This window comes from Portunus trituberculatus, chromosome 25 (genome assembly GCF_017591435.1).
Source record: "Portunus trituberculatus isolate SZX2019 chromosome 25, ASM1759143v1, whole genome shotgun sequence".
Classification (NCBI taxonomy): domain Eukaryota; kingdom Metazoa; phylum Arthropoda; class Malacostraca; order Decapoda; family Portunidae; genus Portunus; species Portunus trituberculatus.
The window spans coordinates 5,307,501-5,327,500 of NC_059279.1; the positions used below are offsets into that span (position 1 = coordinate 5,307,501).

At 44.3% G+C, this 20,000-nt stretch overlaps 1 protein-coding gene across 3 annotated transcripts in view; it reads left to right on the forward strand.

Moving 5' to 3' along the window:
- Nucleotides 1-20,000, forward strand: part of LOC123508996 (transmembrane protein 117-like) — a 112,708-nt gene that overhangs the window by 17,538 nt on the left and 75,170 nt on the right. For all 3 annotated transcript variants that reach the window (XR_006676080.1, XM_045263112.1, XM_045263113.1), the window contains exon 2: nt 1-1,071. This exon is cut by the window's left edge and continues 128 nt beyond it. Coding sequence is in view for 2 of the 3 variants with exons in the window: in XM_045263112.1 (XP_045119047.1) it covers nt 234-1,071 (838 nt within the window). In the remaining variant the exon portion in view is untranslated. The remainder of the gene's footprint in view (nt 1,072-20,000) is intronic.

The window sequence follows — 20,000 nt, forward strand, 5'->3', positions numbered from 1 at the left end:
AACCCGTGGTGTAGACACGCGCGGCCGCCCGCCTCGCCGGCACGGGGCGTCGGGTAGCTCCACTGTGGCTCCCGAATTCACGTGTGTGTGTGTGTGGCGAGTGACTGAGTGACACGGTGAGAGGCAGAAGCGTGACGGAGCGGCCCGGCCAGTACGGGAGGGCGGCGCCCACCACCTGGGGGCGTAATGGCGGAAGGGAGGCGAGAAGGGACGCAGCCTGCCATCTAAGAGCCATGCAGAAGGCGGGCGGTGGGGGCGCGCACACCCCTGACGGGGCGCTGCAGCACCTGGAGCAGCTGGAGCAGCTCATCAAGACGGTGGAGGCGCGCCGGGCCGCCAGCTGCGATCTGAGCGACGGTTCGCCCACGCCCGCCTCCCCGCATCCCCTCACGCCCACCTCCATCCCCAGCCGCAACGCGAACTTTTGGCGCGAGGTGTCCCCGCAGCTTTCCTACATTGACGGCGGCAGCTCTTGCGGCGCCTCCTGCGGGCGTAGCGTGTCGTGGAACCTCTCCGACCTGCCGGGCAACGAGTGTGGCCCGCGCGCCCCACGTTCTGACTATCGCGCCTCCTCAGACTCCCTCAAGCTGCACCAGAATGGCACGCCGCCCCTGCCGCCCCTCACGCCCATCACCAAATCTGCCTCGGACACGCTGTGCTCGCCCTCCCACCAGCCCGCCGCCCACTCCGTCGTGGAGGTGGAGAAGGGTGACATCAAGACTAAGATCCAGAAGAGACTCAGCTTCGGCGACACTCTTGACCTGCACACTAACATCTACACGCCCGCCGAGGAGTGCATGGCCACCAGCCTGGAGCTGGCGGGCGCCGAGGGCACCGCCAACGGTTCCTCCACGTCCCTCGAGCGGCGGTGGACCGAGGAAGACGCCACGGGTGGACCACCGTTGGTGCGCCGCAACTCTGTGGACGCGCAGAGCCAGTACTCTTTCTACATGGACCGCGACCTGCGCTACTACTTCCAGCATCCGTGGCTCAGGCTCATCATCGCCTACCTCGTCATCTTCTGCAACTTCCTGCTGTTTGCCGAGGATCCCGTGTCACACTCCCACGCAGGTCAGTAACTTATGGCCCTTTGGGTACACTTTCTCTATCTCTATCTCTTTCCCTTTCTTCCTCTCTCCTTTCTTTCTCCTCTTACACGCGATCCCGGCGTTGAAAAGAAGATTTATGTACCGTACGAGCGGGCGGCGGGTGGGAAGTGGAAGCGAGGCAGTTCGGCAGCTGAGGGTTTTGGTGGAAGCTGATGGTAGTGTTGTGGTCACCTGCACACCTTGATTGAAAGTGAGGAAGGAGAGGAAACGAAGAGAATAAATGACAGAATAGAATGAGAGGAAAAAATAATTAATCTAGTCGTTAATAAGGAAATTAGAAAGAATGAATACAATGCAGGGTGAGTTTGAAATCGTTCTGTCTGTTCTTAATATTCTTATTTTTTTCATTCTCTTCTTTTGTTTTTATTCACCGTTGTAACCTTCAACCCTTTAACATTCTGCACCTCGTCTTCCATAGCCATTTCCACTCCCACTCTCAATTTCCATCACCTTTCCCCTCAATATGAACATTTCCTCCTCCTCTTCCTCCTCCTCCTCCTCCTCCTCCTCCTCCTCCTCCTCCTCCTCCTCCTCCTCCTCCTCCTCCTCCTCCTCCTCCTCCTCCTCCTCCTCCTCCTCCTCCTCCTCCTCCTCCTCCTTCCTCCTCCTCCTCCTCCTCCTCCTCCTCCTCCTCCTCCTCCTCCTCCTCCTCCTCCTCCTCCTCCTCCTCCTCCTCCTCCTCCTCCTCTTCCTCCTCTCCCCTTTCCTCTATACTTGCATCCCCTCTCTGTACAAAAAAAAAAACAGGACATGAAGTGCCTCTCAAGTTGTATTTTAGTTATAGAATATCGCTCTTGTCTCCTCACTTTCCTCCTCCTCTTCGCTTCCTCAGTACCTTCACTCCATTACAGCCCCTCCACCCGTTTCCTCCTCCCTTCCCCACTTTCCCTTGGATATTTTGAATTGGCAGCCATCAATGGAGGAAGGGAGGCGGGGGGACGGGAGATGAGAGATACAGGAAAGAGCAGGAAGGAACAGACAGCCGATACGGAAATAAAATGTGGCGCGCACCTACACGGAGACTGCTAAAAGGAGCGGGCTGCTACACACACACACACACACACACACACACACACACACACACACACACACACACACACACACACACACACACACACACACACACACACACTTTTTTTCTGAATTTCTCACCATCTCTATTTTCCCTCTCCATTTTCTTCTCTTCCCCATTGGTTCTATTCCTTCCCTTTCCTTACCTTCTCTTACCTTCCCTCCCCTTCCCTTCCCTTTCCTTCCCTTCCCTTCCCTTCCCTTCCCTTCCTTCCCTTCCCATCCTTTCTTTTCCTTTCCTTTCCTTTCTCCATCCTCTTTCCTTCCCTTCTCTTCCCTATTGCCGTAACTATCACCATCTTGGAAACACATAGAGTATCCCCCAAACAGTGTAAAGATGACGATTATTGTGAGGAGTGAGGGAAGACACACCGTACAAAAGGAGCAAAGTACAAAACAAGCTATTCAGTAGATGTCCCTGTAGCGAGTCAGCATCTGGTGAAGAGGAGGTAAATTGGCGGGAGTTATTGTATAGATAGACCAATTCACTGAGGCTGACTTGATTAGGGTAGATATAATGGAGTGAAGTCGTATTGAAGGAGAGGTTAAGTGCATGTTAGTTGTAGAAGGAAAGTCAGTCCATTGTGTGTTATAAGGAATGGTGGAATAGTTATGTGGAAGGTTGTTTTCGGTGTGTAAGGAAACCGCTTTGTGTGAGATTTTCGCCGCGTTTGCACTAAGAGCGCGAAAACGAGCGAGAGCGAGAAACGTTAATACATGACAACTTTTATCATTTTTCTTTGTCCTCCCTCCTCTTCGCCGTCCTCCTCTCCTTCCTCTTCCTCATCCTTCACCTCCTTACTTTTACTTTACTTTTGTTGAAATACTACTACTACTAATAATGATGATGATGATGATGATGATGATGATGATAATAAGAAGAAGAATTGAACAGCAGCAGATCTCTGGGCCCAAGAAAGCACCATTTAACATCATTTGCAGTTTCAATATTTCATCTCCATTCTACTGTCAAAAAGATGAATATCAAATACCATAGAGTAGTAACAGAGACGTCATCTATGTAGTGACTGGAAGGATTGCGAGCTGCCGACCAGTGTTAGTCTATGGGAGGTAGTGAAATGTGAGGCGTGGGATCCTAAGACTTCAATGCTCACTGTCTCGCTGGCTTTCTCGCTCTCGGTGTGGACTAGGCCTTAGATTACATAGCGTTTCGAGAGAGAGAGAGAGAGAGAGAGAGAGAGAGAGAGAGAGAGAGAGAGAGAGAGAGAGAGAGAGAGAGAGAGAGAGAGAGAGAGAGAGAGAGAGAGAGAGAGAGAGAGAGAGAGACTGTGTGTGTCAGAAGTTAGTCGCTCTATAGCATGTCTTCAAGAGTTTCCTTGACTAATTGTTGGTGAGAAGGAAGCGTATCAAGTGAAGTGTTAAGGTGCAGGATAAATTCGAGTGAAGTTTGAAGTTCCTCAGATCTTGAACAAGGGCGTGATAATTAGTAAGTAGTAAGAAGATACCGATAACTGCGAATGTTGTAACAGAAGACTCGCAATATGGAAAAACAGTAGACATTAGAACAAAAACTCGAAAGCTTAATTAATTTCTTAACTTAACGATGATGGCAATGGTATGAACGACTTATAGTGAAGATTCATGAAGTGGTAATGGAAAGATCTTGAAATTTCATTATGCTTCATTTTCATTCATAACTTCCCTCATAAACACCACCGTATATGTTAATTACGCCAAATTATTATGCATACAGGAGACGCATCGGCCAATATCTTAGATTTATGCTCAGACGGCGAGGAATTCTAAATATGACCCAGTAAAAGGTGAAAATGAAAGGCTTGAGTGAGTGACGCTTTTGTGGTACGCATTTGACGCTTAGATGTGCCGCGCCAATTAAACCAACAGGCAGCCGTGACTCTGCAGCAAAACACAGGTAGTAATATTTTACCTGAACGTGAAAACGACCTACTGACATTTACATTTCGGGGGAGAAAAGGTGTAAAAATAAAGAATAAAGAAAAAACACACAGAGCATGCGGGTACAAACGAGAGAGAGAGAGAGAGAGAGAGAGAGAGAGAGAGAGAGAGAGAATACCGACCCCGAAGCTCTTCTCCAAAAGGTCACTTCTTGGTCTTAAAGTTGCCTTACCTCAGCCCCTCACACCTCCCTCCAATCCTTTGCTTTCCACCCCCTTCCTTCGTCCTTCGTCTTCTCTCCTCCTTCCAACACTTATTTATCCCTCCCTTCCTCCCTCTTCCCCTCCTCCTCCTCCTCCTCCTCCTCCTCCTCCTCCTCCTCCTCCTCCTCCTCCTCCTCCGCTCTCACTCCCTTCTTCCTTTCCTCATTCCTTTCCTCTATCTTCATATTTCCTCCTCTCCTCGTCCTTCTCCTCCTTCTCCTCGTCCTTCTCCTCCTCCTCCTCCTCCTCCTCCTCCTCCTCCTCCTCCTCCTCCTCCTCCTCTTCGTCTCCAAGCATTCTCTCCTCCACGTTTCCTTCTCTTCCCTTGCCTCCACCTTCATGTTTCCTCCTCCTCCTCCTCCTCCTCCTCCTCCTCCTCCTCCTCCTCCTCCTCCTCCTCCTCTTCCTGAGCTTTTAGCAAGGTGATATCGAGACAGAGTGAAAGAGAGAGAGAGAGAGAGAGAGAGAGAGAGAGAGAGAGAGAGAGAAGGGGGAGTGGGTGAAGATCAAGAGTGAGCTGACAGCACACACACACACACACACACACACACACACACACACACACACACACACACACACACACACACACACACACACACACACACACACACACACACAGACTTGTTACGTAGCCACCCCTAGTCTGTTCATTTCCTGTCCTTATATTGAGCTATTAGTGTTTGTATCTTGTCTTATGAATATTCTGTTCCCTCTGACCTGATCATCGACAGAGTTAACTCCTTCGGTACCAGGACATGCTTTCATATTTATTCTGGTCACTATTTGGTGGTTCTATAACAGCAGGATTAAGATATTGAAGACTTTGGCCATTAAATTTCTGACCTCCATAGAGCTTTCAAAATGTCGATAAAATTGTTTAATGTATCAAAAAAACTCAAGGTAAAAATGCCTCCCATTACTGAAGTGGTTAGAATGAGAGAACAATGGAAGGTGGAGTCATTAGTGTCAGGTGCTTAACTTTATGGTTATTTTCTGTTTTGTTAAGTTTTTATTTCTATTAATGTGAGAAAATCGCGCGTGAAAAAAGAATGAAGAACGATGAAATAAGAAAAGAGATGAAGATACAATGCAATGAAGTCTTTTTTTAAGTTTCAGTGCCATCTTTCTCAGTCATTTGTCTTCCTTACGTTTGTTTACATTGTTGTGAATAAAGGTCCTTGTTTTTCTTACATTTTTGTGTATATATCTATTTATTTTGGTGCTAACTAAGGTTGTTTATATTCTTTATACCTTTCCTGACCTCCTTCATGCATAGAAGGATCAATAAACTTGTTGGGAATATCAACCTTAACTCATCCTTAATTTATACTTCCACCAGTGACTCTGCATACTCCATATTAAACAGGCATATTTGTCTGTCATGCATAGTTACTTGTTTACACATTTCCTGTATGCAATTGTGCTCTGCCAGAACTATTAATTCCCCGTGAGAGATGTTGTATATGTCATGCCCACTCAAAACATTTACATGGGAGAACTCACCTCTCTTGTAAGGCAGAGGTGACGTGTGTTCTAGTTATCTTGTAGGTACGAAAAACGAAGCAGAGAGAGAGAGAGAGAGAGAGAGAGAGAGGTGCCACCATCGAGAAAGTATTTTTAATGACTTCCCACGTCTTCCATCACTTAGCAGTTCTCACCTGTCCCCAATTACCTGTCGCTCCATCGCTTTCCCCCTTCACCTGGTTCCTCCTAATTAACGTCCCTCATTTAGGCTGTACTGCCGGCCCGTTTCTACATGTGCCTGGAGGAGACGACGAGGAGGAAGAGGAGGAGGAGAAGGAGGGAAGTCTGAGAGCAAAGAGCTTAGAGAACTGAAGAGGTAGAGAGAGAGAGAGAGAGAGAGAGAGAGAGAGAGAGAGAGAGAGAGAGAGAGAGAGAGAGAGAGAGAGAGAGAGAGAGAGAGAGAGAGAGAGAGAGAGAGAGAGAGAGAGAGAGAGAGACTACCAGTTTTGAGTATATCCTGCTTGCTCGTGTTGTGGAGGTGTGCGTTAGGGTGCTGCTGCTTTTGTGTAGAACAAAATTACCAAGCTGCCGTAAATTAAAAAGAATACTGGGATACAGAGAGAGCCCGCCCGCCAGCAACTGTCCCAGAGGCAGAGGCTGAGTGATGATCAGCCGGCGCAGCGCGGGATAAACGGCCGCAGCGGTATCACGGTGGTGGAAACGATGCAGCAAATGTTGAAACCTGAACTCGTATTCTCAAACACTTCTATGCTTCACCTTCACTATTTCCAAAGGCTCTATTTAGATTTACACGAGTTTTTATGATGTTTTATACGGTTCTAGAGGTAGAGTGACAAGATTTCTATATTATTAACTGGATAAACACTCTTGAAAACCCGGCTACTCATCTCTGTGACCTTGGAAAATAGTCCTGGTGAGAGAGCAGTGTTTCTCAATCCGAACCCTGAACACTTGCACAAGAGAGAGAGAAATGCAAATGGAAAGCGAACAGATGTAGTAGCAGAAAATAGAACACAGAAGAGTGAAGGTAAAATAAACAGAGAAAATGAAGGAGGATGATGTAAGAAAGGAAATGGAAGAGGGGAAAAGAGGAGGTAAGGGAGGGGAATAATGGGAGGAGGCAAATGGAGAGATGTAGTGCTCTCCCTCCCTCTTTCCTCACACTTATCGTATCCCTCAGTGAGGTAATTTTCCCTCCATCCAGGACTCATTATCGTCCAAGAAGCTGCGGAGAGAGAGAGAGAGAGAGAGAGAGAGAGAGAGAGAGAGAGAGAGAGAGAGAGAGAGAGAGTTATATATAAAAGTAAGGAAAGGAGAATAAAAAGGCATGTTATAAGCAAAGGAGAAAGACAGATAGGTAGGTGAACAGACAAACTAATACCAATACCATCATAATACCCCACTTTGAACTGAGCCACAAACCTCACCTTGATCTGCGTGACTAACGAGGAGAGCGGGAAGGCGTCTATAGCTAACAAAGTAATCCTCAATTTAGCCGCACCGGAATCCACCTCGTTTCACAACATTCATAAATACATCGAGGTAACAGCAGGCCTTAATTGAAGCGCAGGTCGAGGCACGTATAGGTGGCAGACCAGAAGTGGAATCCTGTTAACACGATGAGGGCTTTAAATGTTCCCGTGATGGCAAGGGTGAGAATGAAGTGACAGAGGCGAAGGTACAAGGTTGGTATTCTCAAACACTTCTGTATTTCACCTCTAATATTTCAAAAGGCTTTATCTTAATTTACACAAGTTTTTAACCCCCTTCAGTACTATGATGCGTTTCCATATTCGTTCTGCTTTCTATTTTGTGATTTTATACTTCAAAAACTCGTGTGGGGATTAAAATAGTGAAGACTGTGGCCATTAACCTTCTGACCGCCATATACCCTTACTAATGCCAATAAAATGGTCTAATCATACACAAATTTCATGGTAAAAATATGTCCTAATATTAAACGGGTTAGGGTTTTTTACGGTTCTAGAGACAGATTGGCAAAATTTCTACATTAATCACTGGAGAAACACTCTTGAAAACCTCGCTAATCATCTCTGTGGCCGTTGAAAATAGTCGTGGTGAGAGAGCAAAGCGTTTCTGAACACGGGTGCAAGTGTGGTGGCAGCCTCGGGTGGTATCGGTCATGTATTTGTAGCGTCAAGTGGATTGTCATGTACAGTAAAAATGACAGTGCATGGATGGATATGTGGTCAGTCAGCTGTATAAATAAAGACCGTGGAATGCATTGCAGCAGCGGTGTAAACAATGGGAATATAATAGTAGACTGAAGAAGACGTATACATATCTTGCCTTGCTTCTGAGAAAGTGCACGATTGACCTAAAAGGGAACTGGCAACTAAGTGGGCCTTTTTTTTTTTTCGTTTAATGTTACCCTTGGCCAGTTTTTCCCTCTCACATAAAAAAAAATACAGTGTTGGCGGATGTTGGGTGATGGGTGTGTAGGTGGCCATTCCTGCTCTTGTGAATGTACGGTGGGTGTGTAGATGGCCATTCCTGTTCTTGTGAATGTATGGTGGATATGTAGGTGGCCATTCCTGTTCTTGTGAATGTATGGTGGATGTGTAGGTGAACATTCCTGCTGTTGTGAATGTATGAAATGAATGTGTATGGTGGTGTGAAGGTCAGTTGTCTTGCGTGAAGGACTAAGTTAGTGTTATGCCTTTTCTTTGTTTTGCCTGTTGGTTCTAGGTGCATTGACTTGATTTTGATGATTCGATGTGCATACCTCCTATATTTCTTTAATGCACTCTCTCTCTCTCTCTCTCTCTCTCTCTCTCTCTCTCTCTCTCTCTCTCTCTCTCTCTCTCTCTCTCTCTCTCTCTCTCTCTCTCTCTCTCTCTCTCTCTCTCTCTCTCTCTCTCTCTCTCTCTTGGTTCTCTCTCTCTCTCTCTCTCTCTCTCTCTCTCTCTCTCTCTCTCTATCTCTCTCTCTCTCTCTCTCTCTCTCTCTCTCTCTCTCTCTCTCTCTCTCTCTCTCTCTCTCTCTCTCTCTCTCTCTCTCTCTCTCTCTCTCTCTCTCTCTCTCTCTCTCTCTCTCTCTAACGCAAAAGAGTCAACATGTAATTTCTCAAGGATTCAGTTCTCTTGTAAATCCTCTTCGGTCTTACGTGCTCAGGTTGGCTTTCAGTTCACTAATGCTTTGGTCTTTACGTAAACCTCCTCTCATCAATATTCAGGAATTTGATATTGAAAGAAGGCAAATCGAAAGTGTATTTGTGTTTTCTATTTCACTGATTTGCTGCAGTAGACTATCTTTCCAGGGAGGCGAGTTTAGAAGATTTTTAGTTACTTGAATTTGTAACTGGAGAAAAGAACAGAAGAATACATATGAGTAAATGTTTGCTTGGGATTTTTTAGGGTGTATTCTGTTAGTGATTTTTTTTTTCCTTTATGGTTATTTATTTTTTTTTCTTATATTTTCCATGGGCTGATTTTAGAAGGAGTTTTGTTTGGCATTTGGTTGATTTTGGATTGTTAGTCTATAGAATATTGAATCTCACTTCTGATAAAAGGAAAATGGATTGTGTGTGTGTGTGTGTGTGTGTGTGTGTGTGTGTGTGTGTGTGTGTGTGTGTGTAAGTTGAGCGTCGCTGATTTGTTCTGGTGTGGTTGAAGAGAAACACCGGGGAAACTTCCCTGTGTTTATTGTAGGATACAAAATGTACTGGAGGCTTGGTAGCTTGGTAGCGAGCGGCCGTGGAAAGGCTTGAGAAGTAGCCGGCGACGAGAGAGAGACCTGTAGTCGGTAGCGGCTAGATGGAGCTTGTAGCAAGCGTAATGATGCAGAATTACAGTCTACACACTGGAGTGTGACTGTAGACAGTAGACTGTAGAGGTAGACTGGCTGTGCAGGACAGTATAACCAGTCAAAGAAGGCAAGCGGATTTCCAGGCAGAGCGTGAGTCTGTCCCCGAAGCTATGTTGGGCACGACTGAATTCGTGTTCTTGGCGTCCCTTGGGGTAGCGGAACAATACACAGCCCCAGTACACCATATACAGAATATTACATTACTCCGCGTTAAAAGTAGTCTGTCTATCATAGATTTTTCTTCTTGTAGTTGAACACGTGTATTGCATTATACCTGGAGAGAGAACAGAACACTAGAAGAAATGAAGGACATAGAAACTGGAGGCATATAAGTAAAATAGAAGAAAAAATACATGTTCTAATGTTAATAAAGACAAAGTACAAGTTCACTGACACAAATAGAAAACTAATTAGAAGAGGAAATGGAGGAGAAATGGGAGGATAATGGAAAGAATACTGAACTGGAAGGAAAAGAAAGAAAAAGTTGGAAGTGGTAAGGAAGAGGAAGGAAGAAGGAAGGGGAGGACAATGGGATAAGTCAGGATGAAAGGGGAAAGATTTTGCAATAGAGCGGAAAGAAGGGAACGAAAAGAGAAAGTAGTTGAGAAAAGAGATTTTTACATTAAAATATAAAAGAGAAAGAGAAAAGAGAGAAAGAAAAAGTGGGAATTGATTGTGAGAGGAATAATAGAAGAGGAAAAAATAGAGAGAGAATAAGATTGAAGAATGGAGGGAAAGAGGAAGGAACAAAGGAAATAAGGACAAGGATACAAGAGAGAGAGAGAGAGAGAGAGAGAGAGAGAGAGAGAGAGAGAATGGAGGCGAAGAGCAACGAACAGGAAAAGACAAGGATACAAGTGAGAGAGAGAGAGAGAGAGAGAGAGAGAGAGAGAGAGAGAGAGAGAGAGAGAGAGAGAGAGAGAGAGAGAGAGAGAATGGGTGGAGTTAGGAGCGTTAGGGTTTACGACATTAGTGAGATAAGTGACCTCAGGAGGAGATACGACGCTCGTGAACGTGAAGAGAGAGAGAGAGAGAGAGAGAGAGAGAGTGTTCAACAAAATTCAACCAGAGATAACAAGTTCGATAGGAATCTGTGTGTTCGATTACCACTCTCTCTCTCTCTCTCTCTCTCTCTCTCTCTCTCTCTCTCTCTCACTCCATGAAGTTTCCCTCCTGTGTGGTCGTAAACAGTCAGTACTCACCATGGAGAATTCACCGGCGCGAGTAACAAGTTCTTTCAGTCATCCACCGCTCACCTGGCTGCTCAGTGCTCACTCTCATTAAATTTGCCCCGCCTTCGTAGTCCACAATCTCTGCTGACGAGGAAAGGAAGGTGAAACTCGCCTCAGTGCTCCTTGGTCATCTGTGTGTGTGTGGGAGTACTGGAGATAAGCGAACAGGAAGAGCTGGGTTGTGGAAGGATAGGATAATTTGACAGTACGTGGGTTTCTCAATTAAGCTCAGTAAAAATGCGTCTATACTTGTGGTTGTGTTCCCCGGTGTTCCAGAGGCTCATGTGAAGGATAGGATGGCGGGCGAGCCTCAACACTATTGTAGGTATGAAGTTAAAAGATAGACTGACTGTGTTTAGCCGCTTCAGTACTGGAGCGCATTTTTACCACGAGTTTTGGGTATGATTAGACGATTTTATTTACATTAGGAAAGGTTTACGGACGTCAGAATATTGATAGCCAGAGTCTTCACCATTTTAATCCCTCCACATAAGATTCTGAAGCTGTATAAAATTGCCAAATAGTAAGCAGAATAGATATGAAAACACGTTGTGGTACTGAAGGGTGTTATGGTTGTTATATATCTAAATGAAGGCTGACTAACTCAATATTGTTCCTTAGACTGATGTGTGATGTTTAAAGAAGATTTACTGACCGACTGTGGTGGAAACAAGACTTTTGCCCTAGATGATAAGAAGAGAAAAGGAAGAGCCGGGTTGTGGCCAGAAGGGATTGGAAAATTTTACAGTACGTGTTTTTCAAGTAACCTCAGCTGTAAAAAGTGAGGGGAAGTCAAGAGGAAGACCCTTTAGTGAACGAAGTATCAGAGAATAGATGCTGTGATAGGAAGAGGAGGAATAAACGAGGAAAAACAAGTTGAAGAGAAGAGGGAGAAAATTTCCTTAGACGCAGAAGTTAAGAGGGGAGAAGTTTGAAGTTTGTGAGGTGAAGAATAGAAACAAGAAAACAGAACACGACTAGCAGAGAGAGAGAGAGAGAGAGAGGATGAATAACCGAGACATTGAAAGGTAAAGGATAAATGGAGGTACGGAAGTCAGAGAAGAGGAGAAGAATAGAAAAAAGAGAAGCAAGAAAAAGAGAGAAAAAACCAAACTGGGGGTGAAATCTGACTCGGAGATGAGAGATAACGATGTCGGAGAGCGAAGGACGGAAATAGAAATAGGAAATCAATGAGAGAGAAAATATAGAAGAAAAAAATGTGCTCTGCCGGAAAACTTGATGAAAGAGAGAGAGAGAGAGAGAGAGAGAGAGAGTTCATCTCTCTCTCTCTCTCTCTCTCTCTCTCTCTCTCTCTCTCTCTCTCTCTCTCTCTCTCTCTTCCCTGTGGTCACTTGGTTCGCCTTGTCTATGAACCAAAACCCATGAATTTTCACCCACAGAAGACTCGCGTCCTCTTTGGTGCAGTTAAGGGAATCGGAACCCAATGAGGCGGGAGACCAGATCATCTTTTGTTTGTCCGCTGGTCGGGTCGTTTCGTTTATACTGGCAGTGATGTTGTGTTGGTTCTGTCATCTATATATTTGCGTTTCCCTGTCCCTGAAGATCGTCTCCTGTGTCGTGTGTTTGAACTGTTATCCCTGTTATTTAAATATTTGTTCTGCCATATAGTAGCGTATATTTTTCTTATCTTAATTTCACTGCTTTAATTTTTCACCCTTTATTAACCCCTTCCATATTCATTCTGCTCAATCTGTGGCGATTTTATACAGCTTCAGAAACTAATGTGGGGGATTGAAATAGTGAAGACTGTGCCCATTAATCTTGTAACCTCCATAGACTCTTCCAATTATCAATAAAATGGTCTAATCATACACAAATCTCATGGTATAAATGTATCCTAGTATTGAAGGGGTTAATTCATCTTACGACTTTTTTCTAGTGTCTTGCGGTCACTTCGTTCAGTTCCCGTTGTGTGTCAATGCAGTGATTTGATTCATGAACGGAGGGGAGAGCGAATGAAGGGAAGGAAGAGGAGGAAGAGGAGGAGGAGGAGGAGGAGGAGGAGGAGGAGGAGGAGGAGGAGGAGGGGTGAAGTGAGACGGATGGCACTGGAGGAAGTAATAATTTGGATGGAGGAGACATGTTGGCGAGGTGTGAGGGAGAGAGAGAGAGAGTGAGGGAGGAGAGGGAGGAGGGGATGGATGGGCAGGGATGGTTGGCTGTGTAATTAAATGGATAAATGGACGAGAGGAAATGGTAATGGTACGTGTGTGTGTGTGTGTGTGTAGGTCATTAATGGAAGGTTAGCGAAGGTGGTAAGTGGAGAGGAAGAGTGGAGTGTGAAGTGGAGGAAGATGGATAAAGGGAAGAGTTTAAACGAAGTAATGAAGCAAGGGGAGGAGGAATGAAAGGATTGAATAAGGGAAAAGGTGATAAATGGGATTAAGGGGAGAAAAGGATAGGATTGTGGGAGTGGGAGAGAGAGAGAGAGAGAGAGAGAGAGAGAGAGAGAGAGAGAGAGAGAGAGAGAGAGAGAGAGGTTCAGAGGAAGTAGTGGAGGGGTTCAGAGGGAAGTAGTGAGAGGAAGCGATGGTGATGGTGGTGGTGGTGGTGGTAGTGATGGTGGTGATGGTGGTAGTGGTGGTGGTGGAGAGAGGGGCGGGGTGGGGTGGAAGGCTAGGGTCTGTCTTCCTCTAGCCGAGCGTCGCGGAGCCTCTGTCAACACAACCCTCAAGGAGACTGATCACTAAAAGGAAACTGTGGTGCAGGATCATGTTTCTCCTCCTCCTCCTCCTCCTCCTCCTCCTCCTCCTCCTCCTCCTCCTCCTCCTCCTCCTCCTCCTCCTCCTCCTCCTCCTCCTCCTCCTCCTCCTCCTCTTGTTAATTAAATCTGTTAAGAACTATAGTTGTCATTATGCTCAGTTATCAATTCGTCATTCATCGACTGTCAACCACTGTCGCTGAGTGTGGAGGCGTAGACGTAGTGGCAGTGGCAGTGTCCGCTGGTGTGTGTGTGTGTGTGGGTGTGGCGAATTGTGACCTAGTTCGATGGTGGTAAGTCTCGTATATCTGGCCGTAAGAGGGAAATGGAAAGCCTTGCATCTCGTCCGCGCCGTTACCCTGATTCTTGGATGCTGTATCTCGAGAGTTGTGTGTCTGTGATTCTTGCGCGGACTTTATGAGTCTTAAGTGTCACCTTACTACTATACTACTACTGTTTTTGTGGCTTTATACCGTGTAAAAACCCAGAGAGAGAGAGAGAGAGAGAGAGAGAGAGGGAAGAAGGGAGGGAAATCTCTTACTAACACCTGGTTGGCCTAAAAAGTAAATAAAAGGACCGTAACTGTGTTGAAGCATGACTCGAGTGTTACACCTTTACGTACAGCACGTGAGCTAAAAGAAAGTAAGCCAGATATTCTTGGTAAATTCTCTCGAAGGAAAGCATCACGTTACTGTAGAGAAGACCTTCCTGTTGCTCTCCCTTCCCACACTGCCGCGAGGAGATCTTTGCTCACTCCACCACCAAACAGGCTCAGGCTCGTATTCTCAAACACTTTTCTGCATCATCTACATTATTTCACAAGCCTTTGTTTTGAATACACACTCATTTTTTAAGGTGTTTTTAAGCTTCTACAGGCAGAGTGACAAGATTTCTACATTATCAACAGCAGAAACGCTCTTAAAAATCCCGGTAATTATCTCTGTTGCCTTGGAAAACGGTCGTTGTGAGAGAGCAAAGCGTTTCTGAACACCGACCTGAAGTTTTGTTAAGAAATGCATCCAGTGGGTTGACGGTGAGCTAATAATATGGGTCACGGGACAAAGAGGGGGAATATAGAGCCAGTGAGCTTAGTATAGGATGGAAAGCTGGTATTACATGTCACTTAATACTGGAGTCACTTGTGCTGAGGTTAAAAGTCACACTAGTAAATTAGGTCATAGTAATTTTCTGCCAGGGGTTGTTTGAGTATAGGGAGCGTGCTGAGACGTAAGAGGGTGACAGCTTGGAGGGGTGGGGGGCGGTAACGACGTGGATCTCAAAGTGACTGGCGGACTAACTGACAGCTTGGAGAGGAAGGAGGTTGATGCATGTTCTGATGAAGGCTGCGATAAGGAGAGAGAGAGAGAGAGAGAGAGAGAGAGAGAGAGAGAGAGAGAGAGAGAGAGAGAGATGAGGGCTGTGGAGTGGGAGGTGTCCAAGAGGGAGGAATGGAAAGGAGATCGAAGGCAGTGAAGAGAGCGAGAGAGAGAGAGAGAGAGAGAGAGAGAGAGAGAGAGAGAGAGAGAGAGAGAGGTGGGGGGTGTGTCTCAAGGTTACGACCCTCCACAGGTTGTATCCAGGTGAAGATGTGGCTGATTGAACGTTACCTGAGCCACGTAATGAGAGAAAGAGCGATCCTTCGATGCACAGATTACCAGCATATTGGGAGAGAGAGAGAGAGAGAGAGAGAGAGAGAGAGAGAGAGAGACAGACAGACAGACAGACAGACAGACAGACAGACAGACAGACAGACAGACAGACAGACAGACAGACAGACAGAGAGAGAGAGAGAGAATTATTCTTAATAAATTATGGATTGTTTCGTCCCCTATGACATTACAAAGGTCCATTTCCGTATTCTCTCTCTCTCTCTCTCTCTCTCTCTCTCTCTCTCTCTCTCTCTCTCTCTCTCTCTCTCTCTCTCTCGCATTTTTCTAGAATTATATAGTTTGTACTCCTCCTCCTCCTCCTCCTCCTCCTCCTCCTCCTCCTCCTCCTCCTCCTCCTCCTCCTCCTCCTCCTCCTCCTCCTCCTCCAGCCTCCCTTACCTTCCCTCCTCTCCTTTCTTTCCTCTCTTCTTTCCTCCCGCCCCTCAACGCCCCATCGCCCATCATGCAACACGGCTGACAAATAGGGTTGGCTAGAGAAGGGAAGGGCGGGAGGCGAGCTGGGTGTAAAGGAGACAGAGAGAGAGATGGAAAGGACGGAAAGGGAGGGAAGGAGAGAAGGAGAACCACTCTAACAGCCTTTAAAATTGATTATGCTGTAATGTAATTGTGTGGGAGTGTAGTTTCATAAGAGCTTCTATTAATCTATTTAGGTATGTCTTTGTCTATCTAACTATCTATCTATCTATCTATTTGTTGTGTGTGTTGTGTGTTTCGATATCTACCTGTGTGTTTTGTGGGAAATGCATGCTCTTCTTCTTCTTCTTCTTCTTCTTCTTCTTCTTCTTCTTCTTCTTCTTCTTCTTCTTCTTCTTCTTCTTCTTCTTCTTCTTCTTCTTCTTCTTCTTCTTCTTCTTCTTCTTCTTCTTCTTCTTCTTCTTCTTCTTCTTCTTCTTCTTCTTCTTCTTCTTCTTCTTCTTCTTCTTCTTCTTCTTCTTCTTCTTCTTCTTCTTCTTCTTCTTCTTCTTCTTCTTCTTCTTCTTCTTCTTCTTCTTCTTCTTCTTCTTCTTCTTCTTCTTCTTCTTCTTCTTCTTCTTCTTCTTCTTCTTCTTCTTCTTCTTCTTCTTCTTCTTCTTCTTCTTCTTCTTCTTCTTCTTCTTCTTCTTCTTCTTCTTCTTCTTCTTCTTCTTCTTCTTCTTCTTCTTCTTCTTCTTCTTCTTCTTCTTCTTCTTCTTCTTCTTCTTTTTGAGGCCACGTGTGGTAATGATGGTGATGATAATAATGGTGGTGATGTTGGTAATGATGATAATGATGATGGTGATGACGATGATGTTGATAATGGTGGTGGTGATGATGATGGTGGTGATAATAACGATGATGATGATGGTGGTGATGACGATGGTGATATTGATAATAGTGATGATCATGATGGGAATAATGGGTAGGATGTGTGTTGAGTGTGTGTGTGTGTGTGTGTGTGTGTGTGTGTGTGTGCTCGTGCATTGAACCTTTCCACTGGCCTTTTCACTGTGTACTCAAGCGCGTTCGTGAATTTTCTTTTTTTTTCTTTTTCAGCGGTCGCTTTGTGTAAATTCTAAGTCACTGGATTCGGCAGCCTTGACCTTCTCTCTCTCTCTCTCTCTCTCTCTCTCTCTCTCTCTCTCTCTCTCTCTCTCTCTCTCTCTCTCTCTCTCTCTCTCTCTCTCTCTCTCTCTCTCTCTCTCTCTCTCTCTCTCTCTCTCTCTCTCTCTCTCTCTCTCTCTCTCTCTCTCTCTCTCTCTGTGAGATGATATTTATCGGAATGCTGATTTGGAGAGAGAGAGAGAGAGAGAGAGAGAGAGAGAGAGAGAGAGAGAGAGAGAGAGAGAGAGAGATGACACTTCATGAACAAAGAGAAGAAGGACCATGTGAAGACTATCGTTGAAAAAAAGGAGGAGGAGGAAGAGAAGGACAAGGAGGAGGAGGAGGAGGAGGAGGAGGAGGAGGAGGAGGAGGAGGAGACAGGACTAATGCTCGCAAGGAATCAGTCTATTGTTAAAAGAAGTCCCTCGTGTCTCCCCTTTCTTCCTCCTTCCTCCCTCCTTCCTCCCTCCTCTCCATTCCCCTTTTTCCTCCAACCCTTCTGATCCATCACCGTGATTGACTCCGTGCGGGGACAAGGGAGGGAAGGAGGCACGGGAGGAAGAAACAGATAGGAATAGATAAAACGAAAGAGAAGAGAAATGGATGGGGAAGATGGAAGACAAGAAGGAAACAGAGAAGTTGAGAGAGTATGAAAAGGAAAATATTTGTTGGTGGTTGGTGAAAGTTAGATCAGAGAAAATAGATAAAATTATTTTTTTTTTTTTTTTTTTTTTTGGGGGGGGGGGTAATTGTAGGCGAGGGGGAAATTTTACAGCTGTGGCAATTTGGAAGTTACAGGAAAATATACACGAAGAAAAATGTCATTTATTGTTTTAAAGAAATGTGTAATTGAAGGTTTCCAAATGTAATTCTTGTCGTGTATACTCATATATTATTTTTTTGTATATATTTTTCATACTAACATTTCAATTTAGCAGCGTTAAAAAAAAATAACTGTACAGAAACAAATATCAGCCACAACGAGGAGTAAAGTTTAAAGAGGTGTCAAAAATAAGAAAATGTTTGACAGGTTTCCAAATTTGTATACATATATATTCCTTTTATATATTCCATTCTAATTTAGCAGCGTCAGAAAAAGTGTATGGAAACAAATAATAACAGCGAAGAATAAAGTTTTCAGAGACTCAAAAATAAGAAAATGTGTAATAAGTTTCCAAATATGTATAGAGATATATTTTTATTTATATATTTCATACTAACATTTTTATTTAGCATCGTCAGAAAAAGTGTGGAAACAAATATCAACAACAGCGAAGAGAGAAGTTTACAGAGGTGTCAGAGATAAGAATATGTTTAATAGGTTTCCAAATTAGTGTACAGACATATTCTTTTCATTTATTCCTTTCTAATTTAGCGCATTAGAATTGTATGGAAACGAATATCAACAACAACGAAGAGAGACGTTTACAGAGGTGTCGAAAATATAGAAATTGTTTGACAGGTTTCCAAATATAGTTTTTGCACCGTGAATATCCTGTACTGTACATGTATATCAGTAAAAGAATATATCCCTGAGTAACATTTCAATTTCGCAGCGTCAGAAAATATAAACAAACGTCAATAATAATGAAGAAAAAGCTGTTGAGGGGTGTCAAAAATAATTAAAAATATGTCCGTTTTATACTTTCAAATTCCACAAGTAAACATTTCACAGACTCACAAAACTGTATCGATTGCTTTACGTTCTCTCTCGTCACCTGAGAGAGAGAGAGAGAGAGAGAGAGAGAGAGAGAGAGAGAGAGAGAGATTCCACTTGTGCGTATGACTCTCCAACTTGAACCCAAAATGAAGCGAAAGGAAATGAAAGACGGCTATCCCCCTCCCCCACGATAGAAAACATGTCAAGATATTTTGCTAAAAGAAAGAGATAGGAAAAGAAAAGGAAAAAGCAGAGGTTGACAGTATCTGAACATGTTGTGAGCTCAGGAAATTGTGTGGATGTTTTCAGCTTTGTCAAGGAGTTGCGCGTGGAGGAGGAGGAGGAGGAGGAGGAGGAGGAGGAGGAGGAGGAGGAGGAGGAGGAGGAGGAGGAGGAGGAATGAAAATAAAAACTGCAGGGTGACAGGTGCGTAAGAGCAACGAAAGGGAGAGATATTGTGACCATTCATCTAAGTTCTCTTCATAACCCCTTCAGTACCATGACGCGTTTCCTCATTCATTCTACTTACTGCTTGGCGATTTTATATAACTTCAGAAACTTATGTCGGGATTGAATCAGTGAAGACTCTGGCCATTAATCTTCTGACATCCAAAAACCCTTCCTAGTATAAAATCGTCTAATTGTACCCAAAACTCATGAAAGAAAAACGTGCTAGTATTGAAAGGATTAAATATATATTCTTATTTACTGTAGAATTATTGTTTACATAGACAAACACTCATTGTTCCTTCACAGCCACACTGCACCTTTGTATTTCCTCATATTGTCTGCTATTCTATTTTACTGTCCATCCGTGTTTATTTTTTCTTTCCTGTCTTTCTTTTATTACACAAATTTATAAATATTATCTTTTTCCCTTTTTTTCCTGATATTTTCGTTTTTCTTATTATCTCTGTCTGTCTTATCTACTGGAATTTATCGACTATCACCATTAACTCCCCTTCAATACTGGGACATTTCTACCTTGAGATTTGTGTACGATTAGACCATTTTATTGACATTAGAAAGGATCTATGGAGGTCAGATGATTAATGGCCAGAGTCTTCACTATTTTAATCCCCACACGAGTTTCTGAAGCTGTATGAGATCACCAAAGAGTAAGCAGACTGAATATGGAAACGCGTGGAGGTCAGAAGATTAATGGCCAGTCTTATTTTAAAACTGCATAAAGCTGTATAAAATCACCAATTAGTAAGCAGAATGTATCTAGAAAGTACGCGTCATGGTACTGAAGGTTTTAAATATCAGACAAATTTATAGATGAAGGTAAAAATGTAAATAGACGAATACTGAAGAGGTGAAGTTCAGTTATATATATTTTGTGCGGGGACTGCTATATACGTAGACTCGCACAGCTCCAGAGGTTCATTCGTGCACTCACCACTAGATTATGTCAGCACAGACGCCGTGAATTATTTGGTCTGTCGATTTTCAAGAATTATTCATCATCTTCGACCATTTTGCTTGTGTGGACTGTTCGCTCTGTTGTTCACCTCCTTGG